Source organism: Anser cygnoides, chromosome 5 (genome assembly GCF_040182565.1).
Source record: "Anser cygnoides isolate HZ-2024a breed goose chromosome 5, Taihu_goose_T2T_genome, whole genome shotgun sequence".
NCBI classification, from domain to species: domain Eukaryota; kingdom Metazoa; phylum Chordata; class Aves; order Anseriformes; family Anatidae; genus Anser; species Anser cygnoides.
Window position 1 is genome coordinate 53,513,549 of NC_089877.1, and position 24,835 is coordinate 53,538,383.

The window sequence follows — 24,835 nt, forward strand, 5'->3', positions numbered from 1 at the left end:
ATTAGGAGTGCTGTGGGCTTCTTGGGATGAAAGGTTCCAGCTAAGTACATATTGTTGTTATTTGTTATTATCATTAAGATTATTCACAAATAGAGATGTCAAGGTAGATTCAGAACAAGTTCTGCTGAGGCTCATATATCTTCCAGGCATCTATCCATGCTGTTATATAGTATTAAGGTGTGAACAGGGAAAACCCAGTCAGTGCTGTGTTTAAGTGGCCTGCCAATTCCAGCTAATCACCAAGTTATTTACTTCCAGTTTATTAGGCCGAAACTGCCACTAGCTGTTGGCAGCCTCTAATATTTACACCTTACTTTCCTGGGGTCTCTTCAAGCACTGCTGTAATAAAAAAGCCATTTCTTCCAGGTTTAGATGCAAGAATTAACACACAGAGCACCACGCAAGGCCAAGCCAAATTCCAATCTCAGTTACAAATGTGCAACCCCATTGATTTCCAATGGCTTAATTTGCAATGGTCTTGAGCTGCTGTACCTGAGAGCACAATTTGATCCACCGTTTTCACAGAGAGGAGTAACAGCAGTGCCTCTTCTACACTTGTGAGGATTTCAAACACTCACAACAACAGTTGGACAAACATCACTCACCATCAATGGCCCTCAGTCTCATTTCCATCATATCCAAGAAAACCCAGGAAGAGCAATTACTCAAAAAAAATTAACCTAAATTATTCTCATTCACTTTATACACTTCTGTAGCTTTGTATTATTTTAATATTTGAGTGCCACAGAAACTTCCACATATTTATCCTCATAATACTCTCATGAGAGACTGAAGAGTTGGAATTCATTACTGAATTGGTGGGAGACTTTCCATGGAGAAATTAAGGGACTTTTCCAAGATCACAGGGGAAATTCAATGGAGAAACAAGGCTCGGATTTAGATTTCCCAAACTATATGGAAAAGGACATGTGACACAAGAATCTCTGTCTCTTATTAATACTTTTCATGGGATACCAATAAAAGCACACAGCAAATTCTCAAATCCACTCATGACAGTTTCCAACCTGGGTTTTCCCTTTTTAGCCAGATACAAGGTTGTTTCAGAGGTATCACTGGGGGCTCCTGTTCTGTAATGCTTCCCTATCTCCCACTGTAAAGAGAGCCTGTTTTTTTCTCCTAAAGCTGCCTTTTCCACTGGAACATTCCCTGTGCTTAGTGTTCTCCTTTGATTTTAGACGTGTGATTAAAACTTGCAGCCATGCCCTCGGTTGTGTAAGGCCAACAGTGTATTTGCCTGTGCAGACCAAACATGAGATTTCAGATGCCTCAGATGAGTGGTGAGCTGTGCGCTCCACGTGAAGTTCCCAGCCCCTTTGCACCTTCCTGGCTGCCAACACAAGGGAGTTCCACAATTTGCTTAGGGCCAGACACACCTTTGTTCAAAGGAAAACCTGCTAAGGAACAGCCAGAGCAAACCAATACTGACTCATAGCACAAGTGTGCTCACACAGATGACCACTTCCAGAAACAATAAAAAAGTACGGACAAGCCCTGTCCTGCAAAATGTATGCATTCACAGCTCAGTACAGCCATCTGGGCTCACTGCAATGGGGAAATCCACCATATTACAAAAGGTTACTTGCTTTACACATTTTCTCAAGGACATTTTCTCCTATCCCCAAGTAAGGATGTAGCAACAACCATCCATGAGACCACATCAAGGGACACTGCAACAGATATTGCTGAATGCACTGCCAGCTGTACCCCATCGCTTGAATGTGAAGTCCTGGCTCCCACCCACAGAAATTAATTTTACCATGCACTGTAGACTGAGCAGTGACACTATCAGCCACATAAATACAAGAATCTCACCAGCATCATTTAGAATAGTCATGTTCACATCAAGACATTTCTTCCCTACAAAAAAAGAAAGCTAAGGAGAGAGTGAAAAAGAGAAAAAGAAGTGAAAGACAAAAAGCAGGGTTTTGGGGGGTTTTGTTTTGGTTTGGTTTGGTTTCGTTTTTGGTTTTTTTGTTTGTTTGGTTGGTTGGTTGGTTTATGTTTGTTTGTTTGTTTGTTTGTTTGTTTGTTGTTTTTGTTTTTTTATAACCTGGATGTATGACCTGGTAGGGAGAGAGCTACCATATATTTTCTTTTGGTCCACTTTCAGATCTCCAATCACAGCATATCAGTTGGGTACTGTTGATTTTATAGCACAGTCAGGTAGACATAGGTCAGGAAAAATCATTAGAAGCAATCTAGAAGTCCAGGTTTTACCCCGGTAAAGTGTGGTTACTTTAATGGAGAAAATCTAGCTGCTTAGTTTAGCACCAGCTGTGAAAAAAAAACCCAAGGATTTCAAGAAATAATTACACTTGAAATGAATGTCATTATAGTTACTTCCCAAATGGAGAAGCCAAATAAATGTAAAACCGACCTCTCCCATTCTCAGCTGCCTGTTGTATTACAGTCCTGTTCAGGTACCAGGGAAGTGGAAGGTCACACTGGAAGTATTTTTCTTTGCTGTAGTTTTTACATCACCACAGAAGAGAAACCCTATGTAACCAGAGCTCTGGGATTCTGGTACCTATCCTTTTCCATGACTCCAAGTCCTCTCTCTGTCCCTTTCATCCTCCATCTCCCCTTCTCTCTCTTTCCCTCTCTCTTCTGTGACACAGAGGCATCCCAAATCAGCCTGATTTACAGACACCAAGGAAGATTTGTGTTGGGCTTTACATCTCTGTCTGTCCATCTGTGAAATAGCTTCTAGTCACAGAAATTATATGAATGGTAATTCAACATAAAATAAAAATGAAAAGGGCATTTCACAAAATTTAAAAAAAAAAAATCAAAGTGATGAAATGTGTTAAGCAAACTATTTTATCACTTTGGTTCACAGTAATACTGGAGAACATTTTTTAAAAGTCCAGGAAATATTTTTTAAAGGGGATTTAAAAAACAAGCACTCTCTGTTTGTTGGAAACACTGACAATCCTATTGCCATTATCAGAAATGCCTGCCCATAGCCAAAATTTCTGAACTTTGACATGCACTGGCTGCCGACCTAGTGTTACACACTGGTTGGGAAGGCGTACTCGGATGGCCAGGATAGCACTGCTTGTGAAAAGACTGTAAAGCATCACGCATTACCAAACTGGAGAGCCCACGTGAAGCACTCTTGTTTATATCTGCTTTTATCTAAAAAGCTGTTGCCCTTATTGTGTGCAGGTGTACGACAAAGTTGGCTGAACGCTGCAAAAACTGATCTTGTGCCCAGGCAATTTGGTCTTTTGCTCTTTCCCTGCATGCTCTCCACAGATCTTCATGAACTCAGGCTAGAAAACTTTGAAAAGCATTTGGCCTTGCTTGCCAGCAATGCTTGAGCACCTAGCCAGTCCACTAATATAAAAGAGAACTGTACCAGCTACTTTTGTTTTTTTTTTTTAAGGGTTGGATTAGCTTCAGAATCAGAACTGCACATGCAATAGCACTAAAACTGAACTTACCTGCCCTTGGACAACATACCAACACAGCTTGGTGAGTAAAAACCCAGACTCAGAGTTCTGGTTGTGATCAATTCACAGTGCATTTCCCTGAACTGGAGTTTGTCAAGCACTTCTGACAATTTGAGGATAACACTGTCTTGTGTATAGATAGCTCACAAGCAGAGAAAAAAAAATACCTGGAATACATTATTTGTTAACTGTTTGCTCAGCTCATGCTAGGTGTGTGACTCTGAACTGTATTTGGCATCTAACATCTTTCTTTTGATAGATAACGATATCTCAGCAGCCTGCTCTCTGAGCCAGTGCAGACAAGGAATGGGCAGCACACGTTCATCAAACCAGCATCTGCTTTCAATTCTCATTTATAGATGTGGAATCCTTTCAACTGGACATTAATCATTCTCTACAGCAGCAGTTAGATACTTGAGACAGATCAGAACAAATCAAATTAGCCTTATTTATTAAACAAACAAACAAAAAAAATCCTAAGGAGTAAATAGAAAAGACACTAGACCATTCTGTGTGCTGAAACATAAAAAGAAAATTAAGATACTGAAACACAGGAGCCTAAAAGCTTTCAGGTGCTATTTTCAAAGCCTCAACTGTAACCAAATAGCAGAGGGCTCTACTGCAGAATGCCTCATGGATTATTTTAGCAATAAGGTATAATTGAAAGGATTAACGTGAATGTAATGTTTCCCTTCCAAAAATTCCAGGAATGCAGAAATGACTCTCATCTGCACTGTATGACTCATGGTTTTAATGCTAGAACTTCATTTTCACTTCTGAGGAATTCAAGCTCAGGGAAATGTTACCACAGAAATAGTCAGACAATTGACAAAGGAAAATCTCTCCCTCTCTTGCTGCAGTTAAACTAACCTTAAAAAACATATCTTTGGAGAGTCCAGCTTGGTTCAGCTTCAGGCAATAGACATCCTGCACACCTAGGGGACCTGATGAGGAGCAAAATTCTCCAAACTAGCTTGTACCAAGCAAAGCAGCTTCCCCGTGCTGGGTTTCCCTGGCTTAACATGGCAGACAGCTTTCAGCAAGATGGGGGACACTGCCACATTCACGTGGCAATTTGTAGCAAAGCATCTGTAGACTTCAAGACAGATGTGGACGAGTCTAGTGGAAGGTGTGCAGCTACACACCAAAGATATGGCGCTTGCTTTCTCTGTCTTTCCTTCCACATGGAGACAATGCTTTTGTTTTTTAATGAGGAGGTGATGTACTGTGTTTGTCACAGCAACTAAGTGGAGAAGAGCTCTCACCATCTAGATTACATGTATCAGCAGCACTTTAGGGTTTGTTATAATGGAGGCTAAATGTTAAGCAGATGAGACGTTTTTTGAAGGAATATGTTTGAATGGCAAGCAGGGCTTGCCCTTCCACATGCACAATGATCCTCGTCTGTCTGTGCAATAGATCACAAAGCCCATCATCTGCCCTTCGCCAAAAAGCCAGCCCCTGGCAAGCACGGCGGTGGGACGAACAACTCCAGATACCCACAGCCTCCCAGGCTAATCCTTCCCTCTCCCTTCCCTTCTCCGCATACACCTGACTGCAATAACAGCGGAGATACCATCTGGGGTTAGCTCGTTACATGTTTATTGCCCCTTTGTTTACTTCTTCATAAATATAAACTGTTGTTACCTGCGCAAACCTGTGCATCCAGCCTAGTTCTGGTGAGCCTTAAAAGCCCCAAATTGAAAATAGCCTAAAGATGTGAAGAATTGCAGCACCACAGTCCAAAAGGCAGCCAGCTATCTGAGGTATATAGGGAGAACCATTGCAACATACGGCATGTATGTATGGTTTTATATTTAAGATTTCCTGGCTCAGAGGTACTACATTAGCTAGTTAGATGTGGTTATAAATAGAAGCGCCTGCCGACATTAATCACAATAATTTGGCGATGTGGCTACCGATGTGAAATTACAGGAGGGACAGGTACCTTGCAAAACTAAGCCCGCTTTATCGTCGGCCAGATCATTTATCAGCCAGGGAAAATAACCTTTCCTCTATGTTCTGTGATCTCATGCAAACAGGAATCCGAGCGAGAGAGGGAGGAAAGGGCCTTGTTTTTAGATTTGATTTGATTTTTCATTTGGTTCGATGTAACTTTAAGAAATATTAATCTGTTCCTTCGTTTAATTTCATCTGTACCACTGGCCAAGAGAAATGCACTAATTTATAAGTTGAAGCAAGCCTTGAGATAATGTCACCCACCATTCATCCAAATTTGTCACTAGCATCCCATTAAAGCCGTAATTATTTTTTAATTAAAACTAAGGAAGCTGGCATGCGTGTGCCTACTTTATACATCTGTTATGGGTTAAAATAGCTTTTAAAAAATGTTTTTTTAGACCGCAGTCTTTTGTGGCCATGGCCTATGCCAAAGAAAACGCAAACTTGCTTATTTTCTCCATGGGGCGCAACACTGCCTATGTGTGCCTGAACAGATTCGACTGGCCGTGAAAAGAATTCTAAATAAAACACAAACATGGAATTTGGCAACGCCACAGAAGCGAGCTTAAGACTAATTCCAGCATGCGGACGGCTCTCACACAGCAAGTCTGGCTCCACTATAAATGAAACCAGGCTCTGTAAAATCGCCAGTAAAGTTTGAGTTAGGATTTAAAGCAACAGCACACTTATTCCGTGGTTTAAGGGGGGAAAACACACGCGCGCGCACACACACATGCTCCAGCTTATTAAGGAAATTCATGCTGGCCCAATAAGTCTGCATGTTGCAAGCTGTGTTTACTTTCAGCAGTCATTTCCATTTAAAAAAAATGTTAAGGGGGGGAAAAAAGAAAAAAAAATACTTTGGACTTGATTTTTAAAAGGAAATTTAAAAAAAAAAAAAATGCTGTCATTACTGCAGGGCCCAGTGGCAGAGGCAGCAGTGAATGAAGGACCTACCTGACAGCAAGGATGAAAAGCTGTGTTAAGAAGGAAAGAGGCTCGAAAGGCAGGGGCAGAGGAGGGGAAGGGAAAGGTGCGGCCAAGGAGAAGCTCCATGGCCAGGGCGGCTGTGGGCAGAGCAGGCCGGTCCCCGTTCCCATCAGATAGCCCAGCCAGCGGGCTGGTGACTCACTGGGACTTGCTGGGAGGGAGCCGAACACTGCATGCTGCCAGGAGAGGAGCAGAGCTAACCCGGGGCACTGCCAGCCCCTGGGCAACCCCTCCTGGCAGCCCCACTGGCCCCGGGGAGCAAAGACATCTGCAAAGGAAGAGAAAGTAAGGAGACAGGGAGCACTGGCATTCGTTCAGTTTTACCTTTATAGGATAAAATAAATTTAAGAAATCGCAGCTTAAAATCATGAGGCATAGCCTGACAAACTTAACAGGAAAGGGCAAGGAGCAAATTATTTAAGGCAGTGATAGCAGTGTCTCCCACACACCCTTATGCTCCCTTACGGATCTGGGTGTTATCAGGCCAAAGAATTCAAATTAAACCTCAAGTGCCCACCTCAAACCCTGACCATTGGGCTTTTCTTCAAAACAGGGAGAGTAGGTCGGAAGGTTTGCTGGCTGGAAGCCTCCGAACACTGGAAGAGCTCAGACATTTATGAGTGCACTCGAGTGCGCTAATGAACTTCGACAGTGGTGGTAGAAGCAGGGGTGAGCACCGCTGTAGCTTTTACACTGCTCCTTCTGGAAAACGCGCAGAGAAAGTACGAAGGAAATTGGGGGGAGTTCACAGCCATTTCTCGGGATTATTTCACAACTATTCGATGTATCTACTGATTACAGCATGACAAGTTTGGCTTCAATAGGCTACAGAGTTTTGAAGACTCTACATTGACTTCTACAATCAGTTTGAGGAGAAACAAAAAAAGATTAGGGAAAGAACTTCACTTTTTTATTATATTTTATAAGGTTCTGCAGAAAGGTAAAGTTACTCACTAATCTTGTCCTGACCGTAGGCAAAACCACAATGATCCTATTCCCAGTTTAATCAACAGTTCACACGTTTTTATAAAGGATTTAGATTAATCAATTCGTAAACACTCAGACCTAATTTCTGGACAGCCTTTGCATTTTAAACCTGCCACTGCCATAATAAGTGAACTTACTCTTTCCCTGTTCAACCAGAGGAGAGAATACCCCAGATTTCTTTTAGAAGATCCAAAATGGAAAAAATACTTCCCCCACAGGCAAAGGGCTCTACTGCCATGCTGAGGTCTATCTGTATTCCATTAATTTTTGGTTTTTCACCTTAATCCCACAATCACTTTTAAATGGTACTTGTTTCCCAAAAATGCTCTGATACTCACTCGATTCTCTGTAGTTTCCTGAATTCCATAGCCCAGATTCACTGCTGGCGTAACGATACAATGACACTGAACTCAGAAAATGCCTCCTGGAAGGACGCTCAGCTAAGCATCCCGCATGCCACAGCAGTCCCTAGCCCATCCCTCAGTGGACCCCTGGCTCGCTACAGTGTGCCCTGGAAGCATCATGTTCGTCACGCAGCCAAGGAGGAGATGTAAAGATCAGTTTTAGATCAGGGCCTCACGTGAAATAATCTAGGTCAGTACAGGAGATGTAAGGAGACAGTCTGACACACGAAGAGGATGGGGTGCTCTCCTTGCATTTCCAGGGAATGGACTGAGCACAATACATGGACAATTGGCTCCAAATAGCCAAGTGACATTTAAACAAGCATAACGGCTGCAGGTATGCTGTGCAAACTGGCCTCCCTCTAACCAGCAGTCCTTACATTATTAGCACAGACAATAATTTTAAAAAGCATTGTTTCGTGGCATGATTCCAGTGCCTGCTTCTCCCCACTGCCTTGCTTAGTGCCTGCATTAACCTCATTCTATAAGTCCCAGGACCTCTGACTCTTACAGCTGAATTCATAAAAAATGTAAGCCCTCACTATGTGGGATTTTTGCTTGCTTCCTTCCAAGTGCATGTTTTTCTGACTCATTGAACCTGGCTTCCCCAGCTTGTGCTACAGCAGGTTGCATTAGCTACAATAAGCACCCATGGAAATGGATTGATTAAGAAAAAAACAAGAGGGAAAAAAAGATAGCAAAGGCACATGCTACGCTTTAGCCTACCAGATTCCTGTACATGCTACAAAAATGCTTGGAAAAACCCTGTCCAAAAGAAAGCAAACAGCATAAAAACGTATGTTGCCAACAGTTGCTCAGCTGTTTACTGCTCAGCAGAAAGGAGGACCAACACGCAGCACAGAGGAGTCCAGTGGGACACACACGAGGTGCACCAGCATGGCTTCTTTGACTCAAATCCCCTTCTGAACATAAAGAGTCCCATCTGAGAACAGAACTCTTCCTTTCATCTATTTTTATGAAGCACGCGGAAAAAAAGAACCCGGGTCCTCTAAACGAGGCAGCTCTGGAGGGACAGCAGGTTATTCCTTTGCAGAACCATTCTCTGCCCTAAACCTGAACTACACCAGAAATGCGTGATCCAATTCCTTTATTAAAATAAATAAATAAATAATGTTAAATATATCCATTTCACTACAAAATGTGCAATGCCCCGCTCTTGATTCTACCTTTCCTGCTCTGGCCTGTGAACTGAAGAGCAGTCCTCATCATAACTACCTACACCATACACCACGGCTTGCCCTACTTTTGTCGACACAAAGCATTATATTTGTGCACAAGAGTTCCGTCTCTGTTCACACAAACAGAACAGCCCAGTTCACTTCCTGGCACAGACAAGTACACGAACACATCCGCCTGTATCTGACAGAAAGAGAGAAGAGAAGTGATGACAAAAATCTACTGCGGAAGGGACAGAAGACGCCATCCTGAATACGCCAGGTGAGGCTGTACAAGTGAACTGTTTAGCATATGCTATGTACAAGTAAATGGCAATTTACCATGGGAAAGAAAGAATAATTGCAAACATTTATGCCTCATACATGTGTATGAAACAAAACAGCTCTTAGAAAGCTCGCGCATTGCCCAACCAGAAGGCAAGGCACCTGACAAACACTACCCCTAATTTTGTCGCTTTGTAGGTGATTGCTTCCTTCCTTCTCTTCCTGCATTTGATTTCTTATCTTCTTAGGAAGTGTTCACCAAGAGGCATGCAGACAACTCCCTGAAAAGGGTGGAAAAGAGGTGGAAGCAGGGAGAGGCTGGTTCTATCCAGCAAACCAGCCACCAAACACGAAAGCAATTCCTCGCCCTTCGCTGAGTACAAAGATGCACCATACAACAACTTCAAAGCCAGGTCTGTTCTTCCTTCAGACAGCCGAAGTGTTTCTGGATGTATTGGCTGCCAATAGCCATGGCGGTGCCTGAGCCTTGACTACTGTGCCCCATTACAGCAGTCTTTATTTATGCTGGTGTTTTCTGGAAAGTACTGCACAAGTGCCAAGAAAAGAGAAGACTGATTTGTTTGGGTCTTCTGTCAGAGCAGCAGGCAACCTGCCATCAGCGATGCCTCTTTGTAACCAAACTACTCTCTCCCTTGCAAAGTACTGATACTCCCAAATATTTCATGAATCAAGAGGAAAACCAGGGCGTTATTACTGATGTGAACAACAAGGCACAAGATAGGAGCCTTGTACAAATAACTGCTCAGTGAGAGAGACCAAAAATGTCCTTCCTTTGCTTTCTCCCAACCTCGCCTTTCAACTCACCTCCCACCTAATACCGATGAAGCACATTTGAGCTTTAACAAAGATGGATCAGTTGCTGCGCAGTCCCCTGGTGCTTACCTAGACACCGAAGTCACCTAGTCCTAACCCAGTCATCCCTCAGCAAACTCTAAAAGGAAATAAATTCATCCATGCCAATAAGTAAATTGTAAGACCACCTTCATCCATCTTGTTCCTGTATTTTTAAAATTTGATTGTGGCCAAAGAACTGCTGGCTGGAAATTACCCTTCCCCCAGCTCACGCATACACCCTTTAAAAATGCAAAATCTAGCCCTCTATTTCAATATTTCTGATGTCAGTGACCGGTGTCGACTCTCCCCATACAGTAACTGCTTTAAAGCGCTGCATACAGCACTGCATTAAAAATTAATTACACATGCTATTTTATTGATAGTGCATAATGTAATGAGCACCAGCTGTGCTAAACATCCAAACTCCTTTTTAAGACAGCTATAAAAAAAGAAAGAAACTGCACTTCCAAATGCTTCTCCTGTCAGAGGAGAAAAACAGCAACATCTTGGATGGATTTGAAACAGGATTCTTTGATTTAGCTCTCCATTTGGAGCGTTTGAAGAGTTCAGACTCTTGGGCTCAGCATAGTGGTATGCGATCGAGTTAACTCTCTAAATGTTGGACCCATTGTCTTTACTGCAGGCAATGTTTCTTGCACCCTTTTGTCTTGAGACTACAAGATTCAGTTCCACCCGTTAATATTGCAATTAAGAGCTTTTCATTTTCCTTGGATGTCTGGAAATTGCAGGCATCCCCTTTAAAGCACCTTTAAATATCTCTATTGCCCCTGCTGGTTCTTAACTTTAGGTAATTAGGACTTACAAAGTTAGAGTGATAGGGCGCCTGTCTAGAACAAAGCCTCAGCCACGCTTAAATTGCCAGTGCTGCTGCCCCATGCAGCACCCTAATTTTAGCTGCCTCTTTGCTCTGTTAAGATACCTTCGTTACCTCTTGGCAAACACACCACCCAGTCAAAATATATAAGTTTGCAATTAGCTACATCTCTTTTGAGTTTAGATCTGAGTTTAATATCTGGTGAGAAAGAGAGCTGCGCAGACAGACAGGTCACATATGATTTTAATACTTGAATAGATGGATGAACACAGAGATTGATAGACAGATGAAAAGATAGATGCATACATACAAACTGATGCATATCTGTTTTTAGCACATACATCTCTCACACAGCCCTGCACTCTGTAAGTACTGTGCACAATGTCAATTCTACTATAGCACACACTAAATATTTCACTAAAATAAATAAATACATGTAACCATGACAAATAGGGCACCTCTCCTGAATGTTAGCCAGGTACTTTAAGCAAACCTTTTCTTTATGGAAGAAAATGAAAAAATACATTTTTAAAGGGTGTCAGGGAAGCTGCCTTCAGTCTTTTTCTGCCCTCAGAATCATATACCCAAAATATGTCTTTCTCCTCTCAAAAAAAGCACCATGAGCTGATCAGAAATTGAGTATTACAGTGGGTTTTTTTTTAGTTTTTTTTTTTAAGATTCCACTCAGAAAAAAAAAAATAGGAGTAATGTATCAGCCATCGTCCTGGGACTTGATGAGTTGGGAGGTTTTTGCTGGATGAGTTTGCATTCTCTGCTCTGATTACTGTTTTGTTTTCCATTGATCCTCCTGTGTTAATAAAACCCAGTCTGGAGTGAACAAAAGCTTGCTTCTTGTTCTAGTAAGAAATGTGCCGAGCACATACCATATCATTAACATAAAAGTTTTTGAAATAATACTGCTTTCTAGACAGCCTGTATTAATTGCAGCAAGCTTTTTACAGCAGGGTGGTCTAATCTAGCTCTTCTTATTGGCTGATTCCAGTTATAAAACCAGAACAAAATGAATACTGTGATGTACTTGAAGAAGGAAAAATCATTCTTTTAAAACCTATTATTTACTCGCAGGTACTTCTTTTATCTTTATTGCCACCTTAACCTTTGCTAAAAAAACAGAAATGATGCAGTAAGTAGAATTTCAGCAGCCAAGTAAATTGACATTAACTTTACAAGATGACCGTGTGATTTTCAGAATGTCCTAATGACTAACACAGCTGATTCCTTGAATTAAAAAGAGCTTGTTCCACTCTTCTGAGCTATGCCCCATGCCTTCCTCTGTTTTAGCCCTTCAGCTTCACAGCCCTGTCCATTAATCACTGCTGTCCATGCCCGCTTGCTGTTTTTATACATGCAACTAAGTATCATAATTGCTTTCCACCTCCTTCCATCAGCCTACATGTGGGAAGCAAGCAGTTTTGCTGGTTGGCTGAATGTATGTGTACTGGGCAGATTTAATTATCTTTACAGAGATATATAAAACCCTCGCTCATGGGCCCAGGTCCAAAGACTTTGGATCAGGTATGTATCTGAACACAGGCAGAAGGGATAAATTATTGTCTGTGGCACTGCAATCCACTTTGTCTTACACTGATCAGAGCTCCTTTCCTGGGGCTTTTACACGGTAGGATCTTCAGGGCAGGGACTTTTCTCTTTGGAGAGCACATTGTAAAGTGCCATGCACTTCTGTGCTGAGATTTTCAAAGCTCGTTTCTCGTTAACTTTAATGGGAAATGGGCATCCAAATCTCTTAGGCAGCTTTGACAATTTAAGACTTAATGTACAATATTAATAAATCAGCATCATAAAAAGAGCCCAATGAAGATGTATTGTGAAAAAATAGCCCCACAAAAAGCATTGTAGTGTATGTGTGTATGCATACAGGCATATACTTTTCTTTACATAATTACGTCTCTCAACAATCATTTGCATGACTCTTATGCAGAAAAACCTGTGTGCATTTTACAGTTACTCTAAGCAGTTGCAATTCATTGAAATGAAATAAAAAGCAGGCTCAGAAAAGCACCCTAATCTGGCAAGGGGTAAAGCAAAATGAATGCTTTGCCCATTTATATTTTAGATCCAAGCTACACAACCCTGTGAATTTCATGACTCTATTCCAACTTCTAATTAAATAGGCACTAAAAACATTTAAACAGGAGAACCCAATTCAGCAGACAGAAGCCTCTGAGGCAAAAATAAATAAATAAATAAGTAAATAAATAAAGAGACAGAGAGAGAGACTTTTCCAGTGGCAGATATTTTAAAAAATCACATAGAAAAAACATAGAACTTCACCTGCACATTCCTCACCCTGTGGTGCCTTGAACACAAAGAAAGGAACAAAGACAGGAGGGACCACAACCAGCACTGTTAGGAGAGGTGCTGGACACCAAGCGGACTTCCCAGCATCGTTTGCTGTGATCGAAGCTGCTATCAACAGCACATTTCCTACAAATCACAAGCCACTCTGGACGAGGCAGAGGACTTCCCGTCTGCACGGCTAAATGCTGTTCAGCTCTCTAGGCAATTGCTCTTATCTAGATCCAAGATTTCCAAACACAACTTTTCCACCTGCAGACCCCAAACCCAGCAGGTTTGGGATCCCCAGCACAAAACTGCTGGGCCTGATCTGGGAGTGCCTCGCAGAGATCTGGGGGTACCTGCAACTTCCAGCCTTCAGGGTCGCAGCCTGCTTGAGAACTGCATTGAAAAACTCCAGGTCCTGCATTAAATGAATGCTGAAAAACAGGAAAGGTAAGAAATGATGAAGGAGGAGAAGAGGCGGGAACTGTTGATGGCTTTTGTTCAAAGAAGGAAACAATTCCTCAGAAGCAAGAACGGAGCTGACAGAATAAAAGGCTAATCAAGTCAGAGAGACAAGCAGATCTCTAAAGCTGTAGCAAGTGACTATTGTAAATGGCTATATTAAAAAAGAGGGCACAATGCAGGGATCGTCACTAGATTATTAGTCAACACAAAGAGCTCACTTTTCTTTCATTTCCACAAAACATTTTGAGCGCAGGAAAGATCCTGCAACTCCTGCTACAGGGTTTAAAGCATGCCCAGGCTCATTTACTAAGGGAGCAAAGAAAGGGTTAAACAGATATAATCTCCTTTTCAAGGGAAGAAAATGCTTCTTTCAAGCAGAGCTTGACCAACTACTGTCATAAACACGTATCATGCACTTTGATATAACCTATTCTCTAAGTGCCACAGACTGCAGCAGTAATTACAGGAAGCCATGATAACAGGTCTCTCTCTCCGCAGAGCTGGCATCCTTCTCCCAGCAAACACACCACTCTGAAAACTGGCCCTGCACAGCTCCAAAGCGAGAAATGAAAGTATGTAACACACTAAAGCATCGCCCTCCCACCTCCTTTAATCAGTCATTCCTTCCTTCCTTTTTAGTTTTGCTTCCTTCCCTCCCCACCGGCTGTTGGCATCAGGAGCAATGGAGAACCAGGGCATCCAGTTTGCTCTTACAGCTACCTGCCTACCAAAGGCACCTGCGTGCATCCTGCGTTGTTGAAGAGAGCAGGCAAATGGGAGATCAGTTCCAGTGTGCTTTACCAGCTGGTAAAGGGGGGAAGCGGGGCACCTATCTGACTTTCTCATTGAGCATCCACCACTCAGAAGCCCATCTCCACACCGTTTGAGGCCAGCTGGTCAGACTGATGAGGTCAGAAAAGCAGAGCTCAATGAGAACAGCATCCCGCCATGCTGCATATGGTAGCATGGATGAGAAATCAGACCAGGTCCAGGGGCATCATGCATCGCTGCAAGCCCATCACGAGCAGCTGGGCGCAGGCTGAGCCCAGCCAGGAGGCTCGGGAGCCTTCCTCGAGCACCACGAGCTTCACCCGGGGTCCACAAATTGAGAAGTGCAGGGACCTTCTCGTGAGATAGAGCACACTGCTGCAGTACCACTGTTAATGGAAAGAAAAAGTTGAACAGAGCTAACTTTTGCCACGTTAGGGGGGCAGGAGGAGCCACTGGCCAAAGGCTTTATTCATCACAGTCCTTGCTATATCTCTAAATCTCCTGGTCCTCACACATTGCTTATCCAGCATCGTTCTGGGAGCTCCCTATTAAAGCTCCACACACATTAGCGTGAATGAAGGCTGCAGGGTCTGGCCCACCACAGTCAGACTCCACCATAAGTGCTTGCGGATTTCACCACAGCTGTATTTTCTTTTAAGCCCCCCACCCCCCCCCCCACCCCCCCACCCCCCATTTTCACCTCTCCAGCCTGCAGTTCACCACAGCCCCAATCTTGCAACTGAGCCACACTCAGAAACACCCACTGATTTCAAAGAGATCGCTGGGTCTGAAAGGACGGGGTCTGGCAACCGTATGGCCGTGTCCTCTTGGGCTCGCTCAGCGCACCCTCATTTCCACATCACTTTCCCCTCCTTGCAGTGACAAAAGTCAGGCATCCAAAAGGAATAAAGGAAAAGAAAAGCTGCTGGGGGAGTGGGGAGGGATGTGTGGCAAGTTACCAAAGAGCATTTTCTCAAAGCAAGGGAGAAAACTGCATGGAGCACATACATCCTGCGTGCACATGGACTCAGAGAAAAGCCTTTAATACGAATGATTAGGGGGGAAAAAAAAAAAAAAGGAGGGGGGGAGACCTCAGATGTTAAATGTTATCCAATTAAGCTTAAAATAAACATCCCAGAGAGATGAAATCTTGATACCAGGGTATCACATTCTGCGAGGAGTCTCAGACATTTGTTCACAACGTGGCACAAACGGCCCGGCAGCGGCCGCTGGTAACATCTGAAGGTGGGCAGGCAGAAGGGGAAGGACGGGGGAAGAGGGAGCCACACACCCCTTCCCGCTCCCCGTCCTCCGCCAGCACGGGGAGAGGGGCAGGAGGGAGGGCAGGGGGTGTTTGGGACATTTTCACTGCCTTCCCCACACGACCCAGCGAAGGCAGCTCTCCCACAGCAAAGATGACATCACTTGGCAGCACTACTGACCTTCAGATAGCAACAAAAAAAAAAATGTTTCTATTACCTGACAACTGACAATGACATCCAAATGTGCCTGACGTCTCAGTCTGAATCTCAGTCTGAGTCCCGCCAACTGAGACTGCACGTGCACCACAGCAGGGCAGGCTAAGGCAGGGCGGGAGAGAGGCCAGTGCGCGGAGAGGTGACGTGATGACGGATGTGTGAGGGTGGGAGGAGGCAGCTATGGGAGCCCCCGGCAGGTTTGCAGGCCTGGACGGCCCTGGAGAAAAAACAATAGAAAAAACTGTCAGTCGGACCTAAGTTTGAAGGGACAGAGGAGGCATCATCAGCGGGAACGGGTGAGGCGGGGGCTGGCTGCCTAACGCACTACGCGCTTGCTCTGCACTGCTCCCTGGGGAAAGGAGCCCTTGGGGCTCGCGTTGGGCTGGGAAAGAGCAAGAAGGGACCTGGGGGCCCTGCGAGCCCGGCTGGGGGCACAGAGAGGGGCGAAGCAGGGGCACAGCCGGTCCTGGTGCGGAGGAGAGCCGGAGGCGGCGAGCGTCGCCACCAGCACTTGCTCAGGGACCGAATCAAAAGGGGGATTATTGTTTTACGGCTGTGTTAATGCATTTAGCTGACACAAAACCAGGCAGGCTCTCTGCCGAGCCGCTGCTGAAGCAGGCTCGGCACACCAGTGCAGACAAAGTGCAGTGACTTGGAGCTCAAATGGCTTCAGAGGGGTGCCAGGAGCCAAGCTCCCAGAATGAGGCATTCACGGGCCACTGTGCTGCCCGCCCGCCTGAGCCGCAGCCAGTTGTGCATTTTGCATGCCCCCATTATGCAGTCCGCTTCCCTGTCGAGCCTGCAAAGAATGGAGCAACCTTTTTTTTTTCCTGGTAGCTAAAAAAATGATATTGTAACCTCCAGCTGTATTATTTATTTTTAACCCCTCTAGGAATCACCTGCCATTTCAAAGCTGCCTTTAGACTTCTCTCCTGCTCCACTGGAAACGCGCACTCCTCCTGGCACTAGTCCAGATGGAGCTCCGTGGTTTAAAAAACTCAAATGCAAGCCTTACATATCGATATACACCTGTACAAATACAGACAGGCACAAACAGACATGCACACGCAGAATCAGGTAAGAGCCACATTTTTGGCTGGCGCGAAATCAGCAGAGTTCAGAGGGAAGTTGCGAGAACAGCACCGCTCTGCATCCCACCCCATTTATTTAAAACTACCCTCTCTGCTTAATTATTACATAAAGGGGAGCTACTAATCAAGGGCAGTTTCTAAATGAAGATATGCGGTGGAGTGGTCGCCATTAAAAAGCTGGCATTTGCCAACAGCTACCGCACAGTGGTAGGTCAGAAACCACAGTTTCCCCCTTTGTTTAGATCAGGAAATACGTGTGCTAATTGCGGGGTATCGTTTGGCAAATGCTCTCTTTTTTTTCCTAAGGGTGGCGATTCTGTCTGTGCACACATGTGCGCCTTGCATACACATGCAAACACCATGGCAGCAAGGAGAAATATGTTCACCCGTCCTCCCTTCAGACCTAGAAGAGCAATGCTTAGAAGGGACAATGTCCACCTCGAGGATCCTGGTTCAGAAACCAGGCCTACATGTTGATCTGACAGCTACACATGTGAGGCAAACGGGGATACTTCATCCTTGGCACAGCATCCAGCACTCCAGTCTGCAAGGACTGCATTTGATTTTGTCGTTTATCTTAAATGGCTAAGAGACCACCAGAGCAAAACATTTGTGTGAAGCTTTTGCCAAAACCACAAGTGAAGAGGCTAAATTCCCTGTGTAAATACTTGAGCTTCAAGCATCAAGGATAAAATTTGTGCTCTTTTGTGAGGACTGGTTTTAAATAGAAGCCATCTCTGTGGCACATGGAGCAAGGAAGGATTTTTTATTTTGGGGGCTCAGTTGCCTGGCTTTTGTAATTGTTTTGATCTCCCTGGAAATACTACACAGGCAGGTAATGATAACTACTATCTAGAATGTACTAACGTTGCATTTGGGGTAGAAATGTATGCTAGGTGCATGGAAATGGATGTCAGACACTGATTTCTGTCTGTTCTGTAACACACATGAATAACAACCTTTTTCATGGAACAAAAACTTAACACAAATTCCCTCAAGTTACTTAACAATTGTATCTTATATTCCTGATGTTATAAAAACAACTAGGCTGGCCAAGACAAGGTTGAGCTGCCTGGGCACTCATCCTTGCTGGGAAAGCCATGAGCTGGAAATCTGGTTTAGAGTTGGACCACAGCTGCATCTCAGGTGGCACCTAAACATGTCCACAGCCCTGCCACGACAAAAGACACAGGTCTTGCAGTCAGTCAGTCCCTCCCACGTCATGGTGCCATACTACAGCTCTCAATAGGGTTTGGAAGCAGCCCATCATACAACGAACCACATGAAGCCCACCAAGCCCACCAACAACCACAACTGCACGGGGTTTTAATGTGGAGGTGCATGGGTCCTAGCCTGCAAAACTACCCTGAAGGTGACAGCCTCTCCCCTAGTTCTGGTGGGTCTCTCCTTTCTGTTAGCAATGAATTTGATATAATCTGCACAGCTCTGAGGTGTCTGAGAAGATGCTAAGAGGTCACCAGGAGGGTACAGAGAGGCCCTCCCTTCTCTTACCCAGTATATTTCCTCTAGTGTGGAAAGGATGTTAAGGTTTCAAACAAGAGATTTCTAACCCCTGGGGGAAAGGGATCCTGTAAGAGCCTTCCAAGAGAGGTAGTGGGGGCAAGCCAGCCAACCGCTTTAACAAGATGCCTCCCAACTTTATGGGAAGGACTATATGGTCTGGTTGCCAGTGAAGGGGTGGAACTGCAGATGTCACTCAGAAGGCCTTTTTGTGTCCTTTCACTTATATATCAGGAAATTTAAAATGAGCCAATCTTGTGTCAGAAAGGAAATGAGTAGGAGGGAGAAGAAGAACGGACAAAGACTCTGGCAGATCTTCAAGGAGTACCACTACCTCTCCCTGAAATGATGAAACCGGGGCTGTCAGACCAGAAGGCTGAGTCTGCCCCTACAAGCCACCACAAACCAGGAAATTCTTTATTTTCCTTGCTACTACTTCAGGGTTTGCTTCTTTGTCACGGATAACAGGACAGTCCTCTAGAACCAGATTGATTGGCAAATCATGAAGAGGAAAATTGTATCCACTGCCCTGGAGGAAAGGCGTGGAGAAAAGGAGCACTCCACCGTTAGGTACTCAACGCCTCTTTATAGCTATAGAAAGAGTAACAGTGGAACTCTGAAATACTCACTTGTGTTTGCTAAGAGAATGCCCATGTTTTACCTCTCTAGCTCCTCTTCTGCGGTATTTTTTCCCATATAGCCTCCCTATTTAAAGCTGAAAATGAAGACGAGGGCTCTATGTTTCCTCACCTTAACTGCTGCAGGTAATGGACATACACAGGCTGAACAAACAGATAAAAACATACCCAGCTATGGGTAGACAGACAGATAGCTGCTATCCTAAGGTGGTGCAGGAGTTTTCTACTCAACCCATGCAGCACCAGATGAGGGAAGGGATCGAGTCTCTGGAATCCTATGGCAGATTGACTGTACCACATTGCACACTCATTTCAAAAAGCAAACACTCCTGCGAGCCCTTGTGTGTCACACAGGGCACAACCACAACCTGCAAGAAGGGAAAGCAGACTGCAAGGACAGCAGTGCAATCGTAGAGGCTGATCTGGAAAAACTGATCCATTTGGGGTGAATGTGAGCATGCATGCAGCTCTGTGTCTCTCCATGCCCGCTGCCACGACGTGTAAGGTTTGAGTCTCCTCTTGGGCCAGCACCATGAAATCATCCACCTGCACTGCAGATCTCAATTACATATTCTGCATTCATTCTGCATGGATGCGAGGGGGAGTTTTGCACGTAGCATGAGTGTGGAACATGCACAGGGACTGTCACAGTGCAAATAAAAGATCTGCATTGCTGATAGGAAAGGAGGATTTTGTCCTTATGCTTTAAACAGGCTCAGCATACGCTCACTGCCTGCACACGGCAGTAGCTCCCAGGTTGTGTTGACTCCCAGACACTGCTAAAAGTAATTTTTTTGCTCTCTGCTATTTTTAAACTTGCAAAGAAGAAAATAAGGTAAATTGGACATGACCCCAGAAGATGGAAATGAGCATAAGAGCCTAGAAGAACGTGACAAAAGCCACAATCAAGGCATAAATTGCATCCTTTTGTTGTCCCTCTCCCTGAGCCTAGGCATGACTGGCTGTATGACATGGTATATGTAAAACATCACGTTCCTTTAGCACATCTGCAGAAAAGTACCCGGGCAAAGCACAAAGATGGGGCTGCAAGCAACATTCACAACGTCCCATCTCAGGCAGAGGACCTGATCTTAATTTAAGAGATCTTGCCTTATACCTCATGTTGTGTGCAAATGCAGCCATGTGTAGCTATGTGGCTGGTGCATCCCTCGTGGTGCTGTGTGCTTGCTGGGAGGGTGGCTGCATGTGCGTCTGCACGGGCAGACAGGCAGGTGCACACACAGACGTGTAAGCCACTTAACAGGGCACGAACCAAGTTTTTGTGTGTCTCTCTGTGCCTGTCTGGTGGTGGAAAATCAATCAATGGCTGGTTAAAGACTAAAGCTCAGTTCCATTATTAAAAAACTCTCTCTTTTAATAAAAAGAAAAACATCTGTTCAAACAGTGAACAGCTACAAATTCAGAGCGCAGGCTGCAGCCTCATCCCTTCCCTGTGCCCATCGTGTTCAGGGAGAATATTGCAGATGTTCTGAGATGGGTTTTACATGTACCATTGCAGCAGCCTTAAACAGACACATCCAGAAGTGAAAGACAGATCCATTCACTAATCTTTCCAACAGACTTTTTCCAAGCTTTTTCTCAAACAAGTTGTCTCATCTGTATTATACCATCTCACCCGGACCATTCCCCCATGGTGTTATATCTTTCTACCGTGTCTTTTCACACAGGCACCAACAGGATTGATGGAACCAAACGTGCACAGCACACGTGCACACACACACGCCTATGCACATACACACACGTTAGTGAGACAGAGGCAGAAACGTTTCCAACAGCAACTAGGAGAGCAACGAACGCTCACCCTGCAAGGGGCAGACACACGCAGCATCCCCCAGCGAGGGCAGAAGGACTCTGCAATATGTGCAGGCAGGCTGTTACTCAAGCACAGAGCCCGGCTCGTGGCCAGACACACCTGCACACCAGCCCACTCCTCGTCCCCCTGCACACACAGCGGTTTTGGAGCAGTTCCCCCGCACCGGCTCACGATGCGCTGCTAAGACTAAAACTTTACTCGAGCTGGAAATGGAAAGGCTGCACTGGGGAGAGAAGAAGCGGAGCAGGGAAGGGATTTCTTGTTATATTTTGCTCAGGGATTTTTTTTTTAATGATTTTTTATTTTTTTTGGCAGACAAGGATTCCCTTTGAATTGATACATTTCTTTCTCTCAAGAATTTCAAATGATAATGCATAAATGAGTCATAGATCAAGAACAGCGACGTGGTGAGCAAGAAGGAGAAAGAGTGTGAGTGAGGGGCACTGGCACAGAAATTTGACAGTACCCCAACTCCCCCCCTTCCTCCCCCCATGCCAAGACATTAATTCTCACAAGTCGGAGAAAATTACTATGCATGAATGCAAAAAGCATGATCAGGAGTAATTAACATGGCTTCATATGCAAATTTTATTAATGCAGAAGTACAAAGTCATTATGCAAATGAAACTTACGTCAACTCTCTTGACAAATATTCATCTCTAAAGCTCAAGTTTCTCCCTTCTATTTTTTTTTTAATTTTTGGTGTAAAACGAAAAGAAAAAAAAAAAAAGCGACGAGGACTGTTTGACAAGTTTGCAAAGTTGTTTTTCAACCGGAGAAATTTATTCTTGCATTGTTGATATTTTTTTGTTGTTGTTGGCAGGTACACGACAGCTCATGGAGGAGAGCGGGAGGATGGGGGGACGCGGGCTACCAGCAGCAGGCAGCCAATCAAAACGCCAGCGGCTGTAATGAGCGCGATTGATGACTGTTTGGCTTTACTGCAGGGTAATGAACTAGAATCCAGTCTGAGGAGGAAAAAAATATGAATATTCATGAAGCTGTGCTCCTGCCTTTGATGATTAAAGAAATTTTTAATATTCAAATAAGCGCTTGCCAAGTGATTAACAAAGAACAAGCACGCAGGAATATGGAAATGGAGCTGTGGAAGATTTGGGAGTCACAGTCTGTGCAGAAAAGACAGCACAAAATTTCATAAACAAGATAGGCAGATAACCCAATTCAAATCTGAGCAAATAAAGGGGAAAAAAAATCCCGTTCTTTTTCATCAGTTTGGATATTGTATCAGTCACTTTGTTTTAAAGTGCGAGGGAGAATAAAAGCAACCGATGCAATAAGACCAGGGGAGAAAATCCAAACCCTGAGAAACCCAACCCAGCAATTACAAAGTAAGAGTCCTGGGTGAGATACTGATAGGAAAATGATGGCTAAGTCCACTGTCTGCTGTGGGCTATTGCTTTTCAAAAGAGGGAGCCTGCCTGATGCTGAGAGCCTACCAGCTCCTGCAAACCGCCAACTTGTTGTGCGTGACCGGAGGGAGGCAAAAGTATCCCGAAATAACTGAGCCAGTCCCTGCCGTTAAATCCCTTTCCTCAGCTATAGAGTGCATGGTGGGGCTTGACCGCTGTCTGGGAGAGAAGCGAGGGAGTGCAACACAAAGCAGAAATGTTATTGCCAGGAAAAAAAAAAAAAAAAAGAGGGGGGAAAGTGCAAAAGGAGGATGCAAGAAGGTCTCAACTGCCCACCCTGGTAATCAGACGGTAAGAAATGTGCTTTCTGTGCCTGAGAGAGAAAGGTCCTCCCCTCCCCACAGGTTTCTGAAGAAGGATACAAAAATCCAGCCACATTACAAAATGTCTGATAAGTTCAGGCTCTCACAGTTTAATAGCTTCACTAAGGATTCACACTGAAGCACATAATAACAATATTAGCTGCTAAAATGACTTTGCAGTTAAAATACATCTAATTAGCAGCCAGCGACATCCTTTTTTTTTTCTTTTTTGGAAAAAACAGTTAACTTCAGGGCTACCTTATACCAGAATGAAATGTGGTTGAGCTCTTTCTGTTTTCCAAAAACAAAGTAAGGATAAGGATGTCTTCAAACACTTATGGCATTGGAAAACCGACTCACCTTCTTTGTTATCCTGGGGTTTCACAGGCCTGTCTGGCTTTTCTGCAGAGCTTTAAAACCTCTTGTTAATTATTACTTATTTTAAAATCTAAAGATAGGATAGTCTAGGTACCATTTAAAAATTAGCTGGTGTATTCAGAATGTAACGTTTCCACTCTACTCCAAAAAATACTAATGACAATAACAGCAGCACAAGGACAATGCTACAAAATGCACAAAACGTCCACGACTGGAACCTTCATAGTTGCCGTGAAAACACATCAAGAAGCTAATGGGATTTCCCCCCCCCAAATGCTCCATTTTTAGAGATACAAATATACCCAGTGTTGATATATTACAGGAAGGAAAAGGGGGAAAAGAAGAAGGAGTGGGGAAGAAAAAAAAAAAAAAGGAAAGGAAAGAAAGAAATGGTAAAACATAAGTAAAGATAAGGTTAAACACCACGCAGAGGTATTGCTGGGAGTCTTTCCTCTGAATAATGCCAAGACCTTTAGAAGATGCCTCTTGTCTCTAGGTGCGTGTGGGAGGGTGAAGTGTGATATTACATAACGTACATGCTGCAGTGGCTATGAACAACCACACTGATTAAAAAGCTTGACTGTGAAGCTCAGCTTTCCGTTTCCTGGGCTTTTCGTAGCTTGTGCCAGACCCTTGAACATCGTAAATGTTATCCTTTGTCTATGAGATTCCTTGTCTTTACTTTAATCAATGCATTTTCTTTCCTAATGACACAGAAGCAACTAACAGCTCATGCAGTCGGTTGCTTTGAAGCCCTTCTTAAATGGCAGTTGAGTTCTACCATATAAATGTGAATACTTAATATTTATGCCACATTTTCTTTTTCTTTCTTTCTTTTCTTTTCTTTTCTTTCTTTCTTTCTTTCTTTCTTTCTTTCTTTCTTTCTTTCTTTCTTTCTTTCTTTCTTTCTTTCTTTCTTTCAAAGCTCCCCATCTGCATATTTCTGGCGAATAATGATACTTCAGTAGGGCAGGTGAACATACATTTCAGCATACAGAGTCAATGGGAAAAAGTATTAAGAGTCAATACTGTAAAACTCAGCCCCTAAATTTAAGTGGCTTGAATTGAGCGTGCAGCTGTGGTTGCCTGTCAGTAGTTAGATGCTGTAATAATAATAATAACAACAACAACAACAACAATAATAACAATAATAATAATAATAATACGCCTTTCATTTCTCTAGTGCCTTCCATGCAAAGATCTGGAAGCACTTTACAAAGATAAATAAACTGAGCTTGGAACACCCTGTGTGGTTAATAAATATCCTAATATATCTAAATATCCTGTTTGGAGCATGCAACTCTTCTCACTGCGTAAAATTCCCCATTTTAGATTGTCCACATGTTTGCACATGGTGTTTTGGAGGCTCAAACATCGAGGGTAGGCCGTGGAGATTTTTACTTACCTAAGAGGCCATGTGGGTTTCCAGGAGCAGCCTGCTTATGCAGTGCCAACACCTGTCTTTTGGGCAATAGGGGTGCTGGTTGTGGCCGGACCCGCTCCGAGGTCTGGGCGTTGCAGCATCCCGGGTCCCCCGGGGGCTCCGGTGAGGCCACCCACACCCCCCGCACCACCCACCTGATGCCCATCCAAACCTGACCCTGGCCCCGTGGCTGTGCTTTGACGGAATGTGGAG

General features: G+C 44.0%; 1 protein-coding gene across 5 annotated transcripts in view; it reads right to left on the reverse strand.

Moving 5' to 3' along the window:
- Window positions 1-24,835, reverse strand: part of BCL11B (BCL11 transcription factor B) — a 96,521-nt gene that overhangs the window by 37,678 nt on the left and 34,008 nt on the right. For 3 of the 5 annotated variants that reach the window (XM_013181362.3, XM_013181374.3, XM_048069839.2), the window contains exon 3: window positions 16,007-16,222. The exons of the other annotated variants lie outside the window; for them this stretch is intronic. In XM_013181362.3, the coding sequence (XP_013036816.1) occupies window positions 16,007-16,222 (216 nt within the window). The remainder of the gene's footprint in view (window positions 1-16,006; window positions 16,223-24,835) is intronic. 5 annotated transcript variants of the gene reach the window in all.